Here is a 17455-nt window from a genome sequence, read left to right on the forward strand (position 1 = left end):
TATGAATTGGGTGTAAACAACATCCAAACATAAACTCAAAAAAACAAAAATATTTAAAAACAAAACGACATCCAAACAAGCCCGGTAGTTCCTAGCATTACACTATAAACTAAAAATTATATTCACCCTCTCCCTTCCTATGGCCCTCTCTATGCGTTGTTTCTAATCTTGTATCAATCTTTGCTTGGTTTTCTTTTTGAGGGCATTTGGTAAACGACTTCATTTGCTAATGAGGATAAACAATAAGCCAAGAATGCCGTCTTCGTCTTGCATCTATTTTTTTTTACCTAACTCTTAGAATATCATTGTGTCATCATTAAGAATAGACACTACAATTAATACAATATCAGTGTTTAGGCCCATTTGAGATCCTTATTTGTGTTCAACAAAACTTACATTAAATAAGCATTAATGAGACTCAAGTAGTCTACACCAGTGATCAATGGCGGATTACCAAAAAACAAAGCTACAAATTTTGAAAAGGAGTGCCTACTTCAAATTCAAAGTTCGTGACCTATGTTTATCAGGCTGCCATTATTAAGGTTAAGTATACTTGATATGGCAATGACAGAAAGTCAAGGGTTCGACGTGAAAGGTGATATATTATTGCAAATGTCTTTCCTTAAGGAGGTACTCCTAATATCCCGCTCTTATCAAGCCAAGACTATGTAGGCAAGCCCATAATTAGAGCAATACCCGAGATATCTTTCATTTTAGAGTAATGCTACACATCATCTTCTTGTCCACCTTTTATCCTCCCAAAATTGATGTGGCTCTTAAAATCACCATTGGATCAAAATTCAATAATAATTTATCATAAATTTAATGGCGATTTTAAGAACCACATCAAATTTGAGAGGACAAAAAGAGGACAAGGGGATCATATGTAGCATTACTCTTCATTTTATAGTCATTCCAATATGTGTTTGTTCATTGAGACGGCCGTCGATTTGGAAACCTTCAATAAGGCTATTGACCGTCGGTCAGGAAAACAAAATTTCTTGAGAGGCTATCTAGTGGCCGAGAAATCATCAGTCAACGATACATTAAAGGGATTTTAATAGACATGTAGGAGCCTCTAATTAATAGAATCACTAGCATGTAAATTTCATTATTATGTGATTAATATAATAAATTTGATATGAACTATCACATTAATTTGGAAGAGTCTTGTAATAATTCCAACTGTAACACTCAATTTATAATATACCATGCAATTTGTTCGAACTATTATTTAGGTTTTGTTTTCCTCCTTAAACAAAGTGAGGGTGGAGTAAAGCCCAAAGACAGTGATCATAGAAGGCATCGAGCATGACACGTGGCTAAACAAGCAGGACTTGGAGTCGAATCCCTCTTCAACTGCCAAACCGAAAAAGCTGGCCTTATTACACCACAGCTCCCTCGGTTTCTCATAAGAAGTATCGCCGACTCGCCACGCACGCGCCCACGCACGCATACAAAGGAAAACCCCCAAACAGAGCAAGACTACTACTTGGCGATCTCCACGATGCTCTGCGATCTCTCTCTCATTGCTTAATACCCCCCCTCCGCTCAACCCACTCGCCTAGCCTTTCTATCCCTAGTAGATCATTTTCTAGGGATCTCAGAAGATTTTTCCCGGTAATTTTATCTGCTTTGGTTTAACGTTGAATCTGTGCTTGAGCTTCTGTTCTCGTTGTGAATTGTTGTTCTGTTTGGTTGGCGAGAAGACGGAGGAAGCGTCTGGAGAATGAGAACTTTTTTTAAAAAACATTGTGTGCTTGGATTTTTGTTTAGCTTTTGTTACTTTCTAGAACTACGAGAACTCAGCTTAGATGAATGAATGCTGAATGTTCATTGGAAGCTTAGGAGAAGTAGATTGGAAGCTTTTTTTAAAAAAAAAAATAATAATAGTAAGAAGAAGAAGAATCGAGTAAAAAGGTCACTTTCTTATCGTTTCCGTTTTCTTTTCCTGTCTTTTTCTATAGAGCATTACGTTTCAAATAAAGCATTACTGTTTGAGTTATTCTTAGAATTTGTTTTGCTATTTTTTTCGAGATTTGTGATTTGTGGAGCTATATTTGGAATTTTTAGGAGATCTAATTGGGGGATTCGGCCGAGAATTCGGAGAAATCGGGTTTCGGATTCGGGGAATGGCTTCGATATCTCATTGTCCGGTTGCGTTCGGCGGAGCTTCGGCTTCAGATCTTCTCGGGAGCTCGAGCAACGGCGTCAGTGGCATGCCTCTGAGAACCCTAGGGAGGGCGCGATTGGGCACGAGGAGGAGGGATTTTGCGGTCGTCGCGAAGATGAGGAAGGTGAAGAAGCACGACCATCCGTGGCCCGATAATGCGGATCCGAATGTCAAAGGTGGGATCCTCACCCATCTCTCGCATTTCAAGCCGTTGAATGCGAAGCCCAAGCCAGTAACTTTGGAATTCGAGAGACCGCTTCTCGATCTGGAGAAGAAAATCAATGATGTAAATCCTTTTTATAGTTGTTGTGGTTTTGTTCATTGAGCTGAAATTAATTTCTTCTTCACGGTTTGGTTCAATGGGGTTTGCCTTTGTTTTGAATGTAGGTCCGGAAGATGGCGAATGAAACTGGTCTGGACTTCAGCGATCAGATTATTTCGTTGGAGAATAAATATAAGCAGGTTTGGCAAACTATAAAGTTTTTTTTAAGACTATTTAAATACGAAGAAGTGTGAATTACGACCTTGAATGACATGCTTATATTATTTTTTTCAACCATTGTTTAACAAATATACAAATATTAATGTGCTTTATTAATTTTGACCTGCTAGTCCTAATCTTCGGCTTCGCCCAGGAGGTTGGCTGTGCACCTTGTTACAAATCCTATTGCTTGTTCACAATGTGCGGTGGCACTTAACTTATCCAGATATTCAGTTTCTTAGGACTTGCTTACCCTTCTTTACTTTTTCTGTAGACCCTTAAGAATTTGTTTAAGCATGCCAAATGCCAGGACTTCACTCTAGGAAGCATATCTGGTGAACCCAAAAACTAGATTTTTAACAGTATAATGGATTTGGCGACAATCTGAACCCACATGTTTTTGCTAGCCACCTATGGATATGTATAATTACGAGAAGGCACTCTAGATACTGAATAATGTATGATGATGGGCATATCTTTTGCATTCTGCTTAATGAATGTTCTGGGAAGTTGATGCTTTTCTGCTAATTTTGTAATTATTGGAATGGTTTATGGTTCTGAAATGCTCTCACAATTCCCCATTTTTTGTTTTCAGGCGTTGAAGGATTTATATACACATCTAACTCCCATACAGCGCGTGAATATTGCCCGGCATCCTAACAGGCCAACTTTCCTCGATCATGTGTTTAGCATTACTGAAAATGTGCGGAACTCTTAACTTTTAGATTTTGCTAATTGCTTATAGTTTGCTAGATATTTTACCATTAGCTTTACAGATGCTGAGTTACTTATATCAATAAATATCTTTGGATTTGCCCCATATCTACAGTTTGTGGAGCTTCATGGAGATCGGTCTGGGTACGATGATCCTGCTATTGTTACTGGTATAGGAACCATAGATGGTAGGAGGTACATGTTCATGGGTCACCAAAAGGGTAGAAACACAAAAGAGAACATTCAGCGGAACTTTGGGATGCCTACTCCCCATGGGTATGTCAAATGATAAAGACTTGTGTGTTCTATTAGTAATGAGAGATTTTACTAGTTTTATACTGGAATGAATTCTTTGTTTCAACCCCCAAGTTCCTGGCTAGTCAATTTTTCTGTATCTGACACTAATGATAAAATATATATTCAAACAGTTATCGGAAAGCTCTACGCATGATGTACTATGCAGATCACCATGGGTTCCCTATAGTTACTTTCATTGACACCCCAGGGGCATTTGCAGACCTTAAATCTGAAGAACTAGGCCAAGTATGTGGACAATTGTACCGTGAAATTTACATGATTATATTTTAATACTGGCTACTGATGTGCCTTTTACATACATGCAGGGTGAAGCCATTGCACACAATTTAAGAACTATGTTTGGTTTGAAGGTACCCATTGTTTCTATTGTCATTGGGGAAGGTGGCTCTGGTGGTGCCCTTGCCATTGGCTGTGCTAATAAATTGCTAATGCTTGAAAATGCAGTTTTCTATGTTGCCAGGTGATTTGAGTTTGGCTTTCCTCTCATTGCAACTCCTAAAGATAGGTGCTAATATACTGTTGGATATGTGCCTTATTTTCTAGTGCATATTATATAGCTCTCAAAGTGGCAGCATGTTAATATGTCAGCTTTCTTGGTTATTAATTCAAATCGCCAATAAGTTTTGAAGGAAGGGGTGGATTTGACCATATGTCTGGAATATTTACATTGTCTTTGATTGTTAATTCAGAGTCTGTGAAGTCCTATGTTAAAGTTAATTACCAGTTGCTACTTGCCAACCTGTTCCATTTGTTTCCTCATTTCTAGTTGTCATTTATTTTAAAAAGCACATGACCAAGCCAATGGATTCAATAGCAATTTTATCTCTCTTTTTTAGTTTCTAGTAAAACTCCTGTTGGTTTCCATTATAACATTTTCTGGTCTCTCATGACGTGATTCTGGCCTTGTAATTCCACAAATTCTGAGGCATCAAATATACTCTTGTCAAAATACATTTATTTAGTCAAAATGATTGTTGGGAATTTGCAAGTAGTCAATTTTAATCAGTTTGAGAAGTATGTGTAACAAGAGAAGGTGGAGATTCTTGTTTATGTCTATCCTGAAAAACTATTGAGTGGGTGGACTTATGGCATTGTGGAAATGCATCATACCAATGCTTTATAAACTTGTCCTGTTAGGGCAGGAAAATTTTCCAGCGGAGCATGTGGGTAATAGGTATAAGACCTTCCATCTGAGAGAAATTTTTGATTGTGTAAATCGGAAATTTGACATTTAAACGTTGACTTCCAAAGCTTTCATGGAGTATACCCTAACCTTATCATTCGACTAAATTACTAAGATTAGTGTGTAGAAAATGCATATAAATTCAGGGAGTTGCCATCTGTAATAATTGCTTGCAAGGCTTCTGGAATATTCTTTTTTCTATTGATAATATTTCATTTGCAAAATGAGGTCAGTCTCCTTTTTAAGCATTTGATATTACAGCATAGTTCATTTTGTCATGGATAATGAGTTGTCAGGTAACTACCAAAGAAAAGATCTATAAGGCTATCCTAAACAAGGATATATTCCTGTTCTCTATTGACATTTGTTACCTGCATAGGGGCACTACCTCATACAACATACTTTCATCTTTAGCTTTGTTTGGCCACACGCACTTTTGATATGAATATTGCTATATCCTATCTGACGACCCATAGTCAAACTCATGAATGAATTATCCAATGCAGTTCTCTGTCTTTCTTGTTATGGATATATGTACTTCCTGATGTAGTTTATGTAAAATGTTTTTATCGCATATCCATATGTGCTGATCTGTCTTCTTTTGGTTTTGGTTGTATTCTTGACGTGGTTCAGTCCAGAAGCATGTGCAGCAATCTTGTGGAAGACTGCCAAAGCCGCTCCAAAGGTTTGTACAACATTCACTCTTTGGCTTGTCTGTCAGTGGTTAATTTAATTATAATCAATTGCAAGTTTCTTCTTTGCAGGCAGCTGAGAGGCTAAAGATTACTGCTCCAGAGTTGTGCAAGCTGCAGATTGCTGATGGCATTATCCCTGTAAATGATCCTCTCTTATTATGCAGCTGTTTCTCTTCCACTTTCTTTCTTTCAATGACTTTCATATATCCTATCCATGATAGTAGGTACCTTCTTCAAACAGTAATCGGGAATGAAACATGGGTGTATGCAGGCATACTTGACTAAACATATCTACTCCTCTATGGGGCAGCAGAGAGCGCCTTAGAACCAAACCTTTTTTCCCTTTTTTTTTTTTTTGTAAATCCCTTCTTAAAGAATTTTCCTTTCACTAAACTGGGTCATATAGATGTGTGATTTAGATCTATTTCTGTGTAGTATTTGACTAGACCGACATATTTTTAATTATTTGCCCATTGTCTTAACCTCAATAACTGCTATTTCAATTTGATAATCCCTTTTATAATTTTTTGTTCTATTCTATGACATCTCAAAGAAATCTTTGTACTTTCCAACAGGAGCCACTTGGCGGTGCACATGCAGATCCATCTTGGACCTCACAACAGATAAAAAAAGTCATTAATGAATCAATGGATGTAAGTGCCTTTCTCACAGGAATTTCTAAAAGGAATTAAAGATAGAGTTTTAGTCCTATTTAAGATCTTTTTTTTTTCTATAGGAGCTCATGAAGATGGACACACAAGAGCTTCTGAAGCATCGCATGCTCAAGTTCCGAAAAATTGGTGGGTTTCAAGAAGGACTCCCTGTAGATCCTAAGAAGAAAGTCAACATGAAAAAGAAAGAAGAACCCACCAGGAAGACTCCTGATCTAAATATAGAGGATGAGGTCAAAAAACTTATGCAGCAAAGATTGGATGCCAAGGAGCCATCTGTCACACCTCCACTGTCGGGTATGGATGAGATGATAGAAAAACTGAAAAGAGAGGTTGATCGTGAATTTTCTGAGGCTGTTAAAGGCATTGGGTTGAAGGACAGGCTCATGACGTTGCGTGGGGAATTTTCAAAAGTAAATTCACCGGACCAACTTGTGCATCCGACCCTTAAGGGCAAGCTCGAAAAGCTTCGGGATGAGCTCAACCAGGGCCTATCTGCAGCTCCTAACTATGAAAGCTTGAAATACAAGCTTGACATGTTGAAAGAATTATCTAAAACCAAGAGTCTTGCTGAAAAGAGTAATAAGGGTGCCACATTAAAGCAGGAAATCAATAAAAAGTTTGCAGAAGTCATGGATCGGCCTGATATAAAGGAGAAATACAGGGCACTGAAGGCTGAAATTGAAAATGTTGGGGTGTCTACAGTTCAGGATTTGGACCATGAGCTGAAGGAGAAAGTTGTAAAGGTGAAGAAAGAGATAGAGTTGGAATTGGCTAATGCACTCAAATCCTTGGGTTTGGATGTTGAGGTTGTGAAGTTAAAAGCAAAGGAGCTCAGTGAACAGACTTCATTCTCAGATGTCAAAGTCAAGATAGAAGAGTTGAATGAAGAAATTAAGGAAGGAATTGAAAGTGTTGTCAAGTCATCAGATCTGAAAGAAAAGATTGAGCTACTGAAGTTGGAGGTTGCAAAGGCAGGAAAGACGCCTGATGCGGTGTCCAAAAATAGAATTGCAGCTTTGGAGCAACAAATTAAGCAGACCCTTGCAGAGGCCTTGGATTCTTCAAACCTAAAAGAGAAGCATGAGAAGCTCAAGGCAGAGATTTCCAAAACCATTGAATCTTCTGGAGGATTGGATGGAAGTTTGAAAACACAATATGAACCAAGAGTAGAGATGAATGTAGGTGCAAATCGCACCTTTGCTTAATGTGAGTTATCTTTTTTCATTATGCCGTTTGTTCTCTCTCCATTTTTTCCCCCTTCCCCTTGAAGAGATTGATAAGTACTTAACCTTTTTGTTCAGAATGGCTGGGGGGTTTACATGGTTTTCTTAATTCGTATGCATCAATTGTTTTTTCTGTTCTTAAGACTCAAGAGAATACAATTTCGGGTTACTTCTTTCCTCACTTGAAATGATGTGAATGATTCAGTAGGGTAAAGAAGGTTGGCACCTAGTAAATTGGTTAACTTGTAAAATTAGTTGTATTGTGTTATTGTCTTTACTCTCCATTTGGATTATCATGCTGATCAATTTATGGTATTTTGCAGTATGATATCAGTATGTTGCTTGATATCTTGCTTATGAAGGGTGGTTTAGAGACAAATGGAGGTGATCGATAAGATAGTTGAAGCTGCACTAATTCGAATGAAAGCATTGACCTTCAGCTGTCTTCACCACCACCAGCATCTATTGCTATTTCTTTTGATTCACAAGGTTTTTGCATCTACAATCATCAAGAGACACAGCATAACTGCATATTTTTCAGCCAGAAAACTTAGGTTGTTACAATTTAGCACCTCTCCTGTTCCTCTTCTTCGTTCTTTTCTCTTTTTGGTAGAACATGTACTCTTTCTATTCATAGACAGAAAACTTTGTATAGATGGAGCGAGTGCTAAGGTTCCAAATATTTGAAATAACATGCCTTTTGGTTAATTGCCCATGTCTTCTATTTAGTATGTTGTTGATGTTTCTGCTGCTGTCATCGTTGTTGCCATTATGGGAACTGGGAGTGGGTTACCAGGGACATGACTGTAATAAATAGTTTTAGATAAAAGCATGCATGGGGTTGGGTTGCTGGTTAAAGCCCTCATCAATGGTGTGAAAATGGTGATGATGATGCTTCGGGTTGGGCAGCGTGGAGACAACAATATGCCGTGGTTTTGATGGTGTGTGATGAAGCGTGTGTTTGGGAGGCTACTCCACGTATCAATAATTATCTACAGTCAAATTCTCTTAGAAGCATCAATTCCTGTTAGACTGCACATCTGCACTGCAGACCATGGTTTCATGACAAAAGTTTCTTTCAAATTGATTTGAGGGCCACATCAACTTTATGAAGAGTCTTATAGCATTACTCGTTAAATTGACATCATAAAAATTTTACATGTATTTTTAAAAGAATTAAGAGAGCATATTTAGAATATATGCGAGAATTATATGTTTTACAGGCAAATGTTAATGAGTAATGCTAAAAATTACATTCTTATCTTATAATGTTGATGTGGCAATGCCAACCAACCATTGTTAAAAAAAGAAAAAGAAAAAAGTAATGCTATATATTATACTCATCGCATCCCATCCCATCCCATTGGACGAATATGATCAAAGGTTGATAGGCCGGTGCATCAATACAGTTGGATAAAGTATGGTATATAACATTTCTAAAAAGAAAAAGAAAAATTGAGATAATTTTATGATAAAAATATGATTTATGGTATTACTAGAAAAGAAACTATGGGCACATACGCAAAAGTTAAAACCTCAAATAGAATCAATTCAAGAAGCTCTGCAGTATCAATTGCAAAAATCAAGTTTCCATAAAGTGCTGAAAATAAAAAGAAAAGTAAGCATTACACATCCAAATTGTGTCAATACAAGAAGGGGATGACAGCTTTTCTAGCCTTGGGATAATCCTCCCCAAACTTCTCTAGATACCATCTATGGTGCGCACGTGCCCTGGGCACCAAGTTGGCACACGTGTAGAGGAAAAAACCTAGGCCAGCCCAAGACCATGTCATCACCACCCAACCCAACCACTCCACCATCTCACCCAAGTAGTTCGGGCAGCTCACCAGCTCAAACCACCCTCCCCTCGGCACCTTATACCCTCCACCCTCCTTCTTCAGACCCACCAAAACCCTATCAGCCCTCATGTTCACCGCCATGCCACCCCAAAACACCACCAACCCACCAAAAAACCGCCACCAGAACCACCCATCGCCCTCATAATCCTTGTACTGAGACACCCATCTGGCTTGCAAATAAGCATTCAGTGTATTAAACCCAAAACCCATCACTGCCATCGAGACCGGAAAGCCAGCACTAGCGGCGTTGCTCCGGCGAGCCGTATTGCGGTGGAGGCGAAGCGGGTAGATGCAGGTGCGGTGGAAGTAGTGGAAGAGGAAGGGGGAGATGAGAACGAGGGACTTGGGATTGGAGGAGTGGAGGCCGTAGGGGAAGATGAGGAGGGTGAGCCATAGGGTTGGGCTCTCCATGAGGAACCAGGCCAGAGGTGGGTAAATGGTGGGGCCCCATCCCGGACGGCTGTGCTTGCCGTAGGGTGCTTGGAGGAAGCAGCAGGAGATGAAGGTTGGGGGTCCTATGAGGAAGAGGGTCAGCAGGCTGTGGTGGAACAGGCTCTGATCTGAGACCACCATGTCTGTGTTTGTAGGCGGAGAGCTTGAGAGTGAAGCGGCTATTAAATGGAATCTGGTTAAATAATATGTTGCAATTGTTTTTTTTTTTTAAATAAAATTAAAATTTAAAAAAAAAAAAAAAAAAAAAAAAAAAAAAAAAAAAGAAAGAAGAAGAAAAAATTCTCAAGTAAACATATGATCATCATGATGAGTTTGAACATGCTCATTTTGCTCAGCCATAGAAAGAATTTCAGCCATGGGTAGGGTTGCCAAACCTGATTTCTCAACAGATCCCTTCAGAATTGGCCTATACAGATTCGATAAAACTTTCGTGTGCCTTCCTCCCTTTCCACCATGTCTACATTCCCAAAACCTTAAAGATGAGATGGATTTTGGGTTCGTTTGGATTTGCGATTTCAAAAAGTGCGATTTTAAATAACGATTTCAAAATGTGCGATTTAAAAAAAGTGATTTTTAAAAACACAGTTAAGCGTTTGGTAAAATCGCAGTTTGGCCTTTAAAATCGCAAATTTACCTTTAAAATTCTGCTTTTTCAAAAAAACACCATCTTATCTGCGATTTGAAAAAACAGATTTTTTGCGTTTTTAAATCTCAATTTTTAAAAACGCAGTTCCCAAACAATCTATGTTCTACGATTTGGTTTAAAATCACACTTATTGTCTGCAAAATCACAATCTAAAACGCACTATTTGTTTAAATGGCTTGCGCCAGAGATTGTTAAAGAGTATTTATCTTGCGGTAGTCACGATAATCAACAGAGAATCAGGTGTCTTGAGGAAGTGGGAGGCGTGAAGCTGGAGAGAAGGCTAAAGATTGTGTATCTTAAAGGCTACGTGTCAAATAAGTAACGGTTAAGATCAGAGCAGACTGAAATTATGATTTAGCACGTGTGGAAGAAGGATAAGTAATTGGGCTTAGCTGGACGTGCAAGTGGGCTGGCCTAACAAATCGGGGAGCTTAGTCACTGTAATTGGGCTGAAATTGTAATTGATTCAGAAGCTTGTTGGGTCATATTCTCAAATTCCCCATTTTCATATTCAATCCACTTCGTTAACTCATTCCCCATTTCCATTCTATCTTCTACATTTACATTTTTCACCATTAACATCACTTCCATAAATCACTCTTTCTACAATATATTTTATTAATGCTTTTTTAATAGCATTAATAAAATAACATGTATTTATCACATGCTTAAAAGACACGTATCAATTTTATATGTGGGTTATAAAAAATTTCTGTCATTCTTTATGGTTTCGGTTTGCGACCGGTCTTGTTGGAGCAGCATCATTGCCATTTGCCAATCATATTTTGACGCCAAAATAATTGAATTCTGCTGCAGTGCACTTTGTACAAAATGCATGTAGCAAAACTTTGTCCAAATTTCTGTGGACAGAAATATGTAATGATGTTACTAATAGCAATGATGCCAATTATAGTAATTAGTAGTATTAATAAATACCAAGAAAATCACAACTGTATATTGGGACTAATTTGATAAAAAAAAACCAATATCTAATAATAATAACCATATGAAGAATCTCCATGTAGAATCCCAAGACTTTGCATTTGGTCATTCATAAAAACAACGGTTTAGTTACCTTTAACCCTTTCAACCATCACTCATTTACATATGGATCTTGTGAACTGTCATATGTCATACATAACCTCATTCAACTACTCTTTATTATCAACAACAAAAAATCCCTTTGTTCGCAAAAAATCATTAAAATGGACGGAATCTCGACCGCATGCCAACTGCCATGCACATGCGTATTTTATACATCATCTAACTCTTTTGCCTTTAAATAGTTAAAAAATAAATAAACAAAAAGGGGTGACCGTCAAACAAACTCTTAGGGGTTACTCGACCACCCACTAGAGCATTGATGGGGTGGCTCAACTATCTTGCTTGGCTTGTTCATTTCACTAAAGAGAATGTGAAAGCTGTGATGTAAAGCAAAATGAATTTGTACAAAAAAAAAAAAAAAAAAAAAAAAAAAATGAACAATTTTTTTTTATTTGAAATAGTAATAAAAAAAATTATTGAAGTAATATAAAAATTAAAAAAATATATATATTTTGAAGTTAATTATTTTTTTTGGGAAAAAAATAAAAATAAGGAAAGAAAATGTTATGTTTGTTAGCGCGCACACCCGCGGGATCTTTTGGCGCCAGTAGCGGACATTCTAGTTTGTACTGAGCCTATTTCGTAAAAGAAGAGCCAAAGCCATTGATATTGCCATTGGAGCTGGAATCCCACCACAACACGCCAACGCCACGACCATGATGGCCAGTTAGCTCCCCCGCTATTCACGTTCCATTTTACTGTGAGCCCTGTGACTTGTGAGCTTGCTGAGTCCGGACAAAATTATTTGATTGGTTTGAAAAACAATTTGCAACTCAACTTCTTAAAAAAATGACATATTCCTTTGATCATATCTAAATCACATGTTTTTTTTAATAACATTATTAAAAAAATATATATATATATATATATATAGAGGGAAGGCCAGGTAAGTCGGGAGGACACACAGATAGGACACAGACGTATGACCTAGGACACTTAGTTAGAGAACAGAGATGAAGTGTGGTAAAGAGATGTCTCGCGGTAAAGAGACCGAAACAGTAAAAATCTAAGCCAGGTAACCCCAAACTTGCTAAGATGAATAGATTGTTCAGATCTAATTCATCAGTAAGCTTTAGATCCACTCGGATCCCTGAGATTCCTAAGGTAGTCAACGAAGAACACGTTGAATACCACGATGAGGATTCCTTCATTGATGTCAATGATTAGAATATACCTAAGGTTCCCAGTAAAAAAATTTACAGGAAGAAGTGGTCCATGACATCGTTCAAAACCGAACAGCATGTCAAAACTGTAGAGCATGTCTATGCTCTCAATAAGGAACATGAGTTATGCCAAAAGCCATTAAGCGACATAGAAGAGAAGGCCACAACTTTATCCACACACACACACATATATATATATATATATATATGTATATATATATATATATATACACACACATTTTTTTATATGCGTAAAAAATGAGAAGGTAGGTTATGAACTTGTATTTTGTAAAAAAAAAATATTTTAATAGTATAAATAAATATAATAGAAGCTATTGTGAGAGCACTAGCAACAGCTGCCATAAATCTCATTCTCTTCACTATGTGTAGAAAAAACTCTTAAAAAAACATCTTGAATCAGATTGTTCCCTAAACTAAGGAAAAGTGGTTCCCTTAATATTATTTTAATATAAAAAAATTATTTTTCCTCTTCATTCTTCTAACATTTATTTGAAACAATATTTCAATGATTTATCTTTTTTTAAAAAAATTTCTTAACATTTAATTTTAAGAATATTTAAATAGTATATAAAAATGCTAATGAAAATTATTGTATAGTGCATTTAAATAAGAAAATAAAAAGTGATTTAATTTTCTAAATTAAAAATTAAAAAAAGATGCTGCTAGTGCTCGATCTGAAGTATATTTGCATATAGAATAAAAAAAATAATTGTTTTCTTTAAATTTATTAAAAATTAAAAGAAAACGATTGCTAATGTTCTAATAACTCGGATGATTTCGATTTGTAAAAAATTTATGTCAAATCGGCAAGGCCTATGTTGTCCACTTGTCCTTGCCCGAGTGACTCACCGACCGGTGATGCGAGATCCAGTCACGGGGTGGCCATCGGCTACGAGAGTCTCGGCCCCCTACTTGTCCCGCAGGTCTAGAATCTTAGCACGGACGCAACTTCCTCGTACGTTGTTTCACAATTTTAGTGTTTTTGGAGGATAACTCACCCAATATCCTTTCAAATCAACTTTTAGAAATATATATTTTTTAAAATAAAAATTCATACTTTTTTTTTAACAAATTCATTAAACTATTCAAAACACAAAATGCTTTTAAAAACATTTTTCAAATCTAATCCTTATTGAAAAAACCTTTTTCACATTTATATTACATGAAAAATACTTTTAAAAATTATTTTCAAACTCCTGAAACCCTGTAATGTACATATAATATGGGATTTAATTCTTACACTACACTATCACAACCAGGAGCGGAGCCACTAAGGGCTTGGCCCCAAGGTTCTCCTAAAAAAAAATTTAAAAATTAAAAAAAAAAATTTAAAATTTTATCCCAAATTTTGTTATTTTTTTTTTAATTTTGACCCTCTCAAAACTATTTTTTTCAATTTGGCCCCCCCAAGTTGGTGAGTTGGCTCCCCCTATCACAATAATTGCACAACAACTCCTCACATGAGGGTGGGCCCCAGTTATTGTATTGGTGTTGTAAATCTAACATTTTCCATATTTCCAAATATCTCACTTAAAGGTACTCCGTTAAGATTTACTGTTAAATCTTATCAAAATTTTCAAAATTCACAATGTTGAAATCACTACATCAACATTGCGAAAAAATTATAAAATAAAAATATAATATATAATATTCCTCAATTAAAATTATAACAAGAAGACTTTAAATATAAATACTAATAAAAGTTTGAGGACCAAAAATGTACTTTCCTGTAACGCGTTGGCTTTAAAACTCGATTTCACATTACTCTGAGACTTTGAGTGATTGGACGGAGAACTGCATTTGCATGTGAAGCATATGATAAGACATAAACTTTAGAATTTGTTTCTCAACTGACACCAGCGTATAGAATAAGTAATGTCTTTTGCGTATCCTTTATGCCAATAAGCATGGACTACTTTTGTCCTTTCTCGTATAAATGTAATTTGCATTACAAACTCTTTATAAATTAATGTAATAGTCTTACGTGACATAAAACTTTTAGACAATTTTGTTCCTTGTAAAACAAGGACCGGATCCTCCATTTATCATACATCAGTTACTAAACAATTAAAATTTTATTGTTTAATTATTTCATCTATGTTATATCATGTGGCACTCATGCGTGTTGTCGTGTAAATTTGTTATAAAAGTTGTACTACCGTAAGCATTTTCATTTTATGCTTTGTTTGTGTGGGCGTACAATATTTTTTTTAAAATATTTTCAGTATTTTTCGGTGTTTGGTGTAGCAAAAAATAATAGTCAACATAAATCATTTTTGGTTGCACCAAAAAAGTCTCTTTAATTTTTAAAAAACGAATTACGATTTTAAAAACCGTAAATCGTTTTATGAATTTGAACTTTTTATTATTGCACGCATGTTGGTGAAAATTCGCCACCATCGAACATTGGAATTTGTTGGCGCCTGAATTTGCGCCGAAGTTTTTCGTATTTTGGGATCCGGGCATCGGAATCCAATGACATTGGCTGTCGGATTCCGGATCTTGATCTTTTGCTAAGGTAGAATTGAGCAAATTCTTCAAGAATCTCGTTCAGCACTTTTGATAAAGTAGACGATACTTGCTTCTTCCCTCTTAATCTGGTAAATCTGCCAATCGTGCCTCACTGTTGTCGAAATCTAGCTATTTGCACTAGATTCTTACAATTCTGGCCGGGATTTGGCTAGTACAGCCGAATTCTCGGCCAGTTGTCGGAATCCAACTGTACTGTGCAAAATTCAGCGAAAGTGACTCAAATTTGGCTATTTGTGTCGAATCCGGCCCCACTGCAAAAATCTAGCAATAGTAGCCTGATTTGGCGAATCTGGCTGGAATTTTGCCAGTCGGCAATGGAATCTGGCCAGTGCTGCCAAATTCTGACCATAATCGCTGGAATTTCGTCACTGATGACTCAACTCAAAAGATAGTGAACAGAGATTTTTGTTTCATTTTCAATTCCTTTTAGGTGATTTTTCGTCGTTGATAATTTTTTTGTACGAGCCAAAAACCATAAAATATTTTCAGGAAAATCATTTTTTTTAAAAAAATAATTCATTAAAAACATTTTATTTTGAAACAAACGGAACATTATATTTACAATGGAATGACATGAGGAGTTCAATAAGAAAACAAAATCACCGGCTTCATTTGTTATTTAATTGTTTTTTATCTTTTCAAAACAAAAGTATTAAGAAACAACTAAAACACAAAAATAATGTTCATATTTATGCTGCATTAAGACATTATTTTCAAACTAAAAATAAAAAACACCTCTAAAACACATTAACATTTAACAAACAGTCATAATTGAATACGACCTCTCCCCCGGATCCCCCTCCTAAAAGAAAACCCCACGTACAATTGGCTTGCATTTAAGAAACATTCATTTTGAGTGAAAAAATGCCAGTTGTAATCTACTTATTTAATGCTCTTTTTCTTATGCAGTTAAATGGGTTAAATATATTTTAGCCCTCTAAATTACCACCATTTCTTTGAATGGCCCTCAAAATTACCACTTTCTAATTTTTTGGCCCCATCCGTCTATTTATGCCATCAATTCTAACAGAAATTAACAAAAAACTCGAAAATACCCATCCCTTAACTGTGGAAATTTCAAAGTGTAGGAGGGGTATTTTCGGATTTTTGTTTAGATATAACGACATAAATGGACGGATAGGGCCAAAAAATCAGAAAGTGGTAGTTTGGGGGTTCATAATCAAGCATTGGTAGTTTGGGGGGCCATCCAGAGAAAGGGCGGTAGTTTGGGGAGCTAAAATATATTTATTCCTAGTTAAATAGTTGGTAGCTAGTACAGTAAACATCATTGGGGGAGGAAAAAAGAAGGATAAAAAGTAGTAATTTTTCATACTCAAAACTCTCCAAATATTTATCTATTTTAATTTTTTATTAATTTAAGTAACCATTCGTCCACTCTTAATAAACGAGGAAATAGTAAAAGTGAAAAATAAAGTAAAATGGGAAAGGAATTCAAAAAATGATTAAAAAAAAAAACCAAAATGAATAGCTCATGAAATTTGTTAGCCAAATTTTGGATGGAATTATGACAAATAGACAAAATAGAGAAATTATAGAATTTGCATAAATGAGTTTTTTTTTTTTTTTTTTTTAGATATTTACTAAATTTTAGTGAAAACTTTAAAATAAAAAGCTTGTTAGGCTGTGTTTGGTAAAGTTCTTATTTGTTATTCTTTTACCTTATATTATAACACTTTTTTGGAGAAAAAAAAAAATAACACTCAAAATAAATTAACAAAGTTGTCAATGAAACATAGGCGATAATATTCACAATCATGTAAAAAGGAGTGAGAGTAATGTTATACGCTTTACTCCTATTTTATCAGTCATTGACTCATTGATTAAAAAAAAATAATAGGCAGATAGATATTAGCACATCAATCCAATAAAATGGGATGTCGTGTATGTCGCATTACTTTAAAAAAAGAGAAATGATCCCTACACACTCATTTCTCACAACAACCCCACAACAAGCTGACGTGGCTTGTAATATTTTATTATTTTTTTACAAAAAGAAAAGAAAATAAAACAAAAAAATAATAAAATATTACCAGTCACGTCAGCTTGTTGTGGGGCTGTTGTGAGAAATGAGTGTAAGGATCATTTCTCTTAAAAAAAAAAAAAAAAAAAAACCCTCGTCAAGTTTGGATAGCATTGACTTTATTTGATAATATTATGTCATTCTCCATTTTGTTTTTTATTTTTTAAATAAAAAA

At 35.8% G+C, this 17455-nt stretch overlaps 2 protein-coding genes across 2 annotated transcripts; one reads left to right on the forward strand and one right to left on the reverse strand.

Annotated features, from left to right (window-relative positions):
* The first annotated feature begins 1366 nt into the window (after positions 1–1366).
* On the forward strand, positions 1367–8169 carry LOC133872759 (acetyl-coenzyme A carboxylase carboxyl transferase subunit alpha, chloroplastic). Its single transcript, XM_062310356.1, has 12 exons — positions 1367–1620; positions 2074–2459; positions 2561–2635; positions 3250–3357; positions 3484–3644; positions 3797–3911; positions 3992–4146; positions 5503–5554; positions 5634–5702; positions 6140–6217; positions 6301–7444; positions 7785–8169. The coding sequence occupies exons 2-11, from the start codon at positions 2133–2135 to the stop codon at positions 7441–7443; spliced, it is 2283 nt and encodes a 760-aa protein (XP_062166340.1). The 5' UTR covers positions 1367–1620; positions 2074–2132; the 3' UTR covers position 7444; positions 7785–8169.
* An 865-nt stretch (positions 8170–9034) lies between these two features.
* LOC133872207 (steroid 5-alpha-reductase DET2) lies at positions 9035–9984 on the reverse strand. The gene has a single exon (XM_062309653.1). It carries the CDS (start codon positions 9891–9893, stop codon positions 9105–9107), a length of 789 nt encoding a protein of 262 aa, XP_062165637.1. The 5' UTR covers positions 9894–9984; the 3' UTR covers positions 9035–9104.
* Between the last annotated feature and the right edge of the window lie 7471 nt (positions 9985–17455).

This window comes from Alnus glutinosa, chromosome 7 (assembly GCF_958979055.1).
Source record: "Alnus glutinosa chromosome 7, dhAlnGlut1.1, whole genome shotgun sequence".
Classification (NCBI taxonomy): Eukaryota; Viridiplantae; Streptophyta; class Magnoliopsida; order Fagales; family Betulaceae; genus Alnus; species Alnus glutinosa.

Bases quoted from the DNA above. Each gene is read 5' to 3' on its own strand.
- LOC133872759 (XM_062310356.1), top strand. From the start codon at position 2,133: ATGGCTTCGATATCTCATTGTCCGGTTGCGTTCGGCGGAGCTTCGGCT. The intron at 2,460-2,560 runs GTAAATCCTTTT...TTTTGAATGTAG, and splicing joins TGGAGAAGAAAATCAATGAT to GTCCGGAAGATGGCGAATGA. The intron at 2,636-3,249 runs GTTTGGCAAACT...TTTTGTTTTCAG, and splicing joins TGGAGAATAAATATAAGCAG to GCGTTGAAGGATTTATATAC.
- LOC133872207 (XM_062309653.1), bottom strand. From the start codon at position 9,893: ATGGTGGTCTCAGATCAGAGCCTGTTCCACCACAGCCTGCTGACCCTC.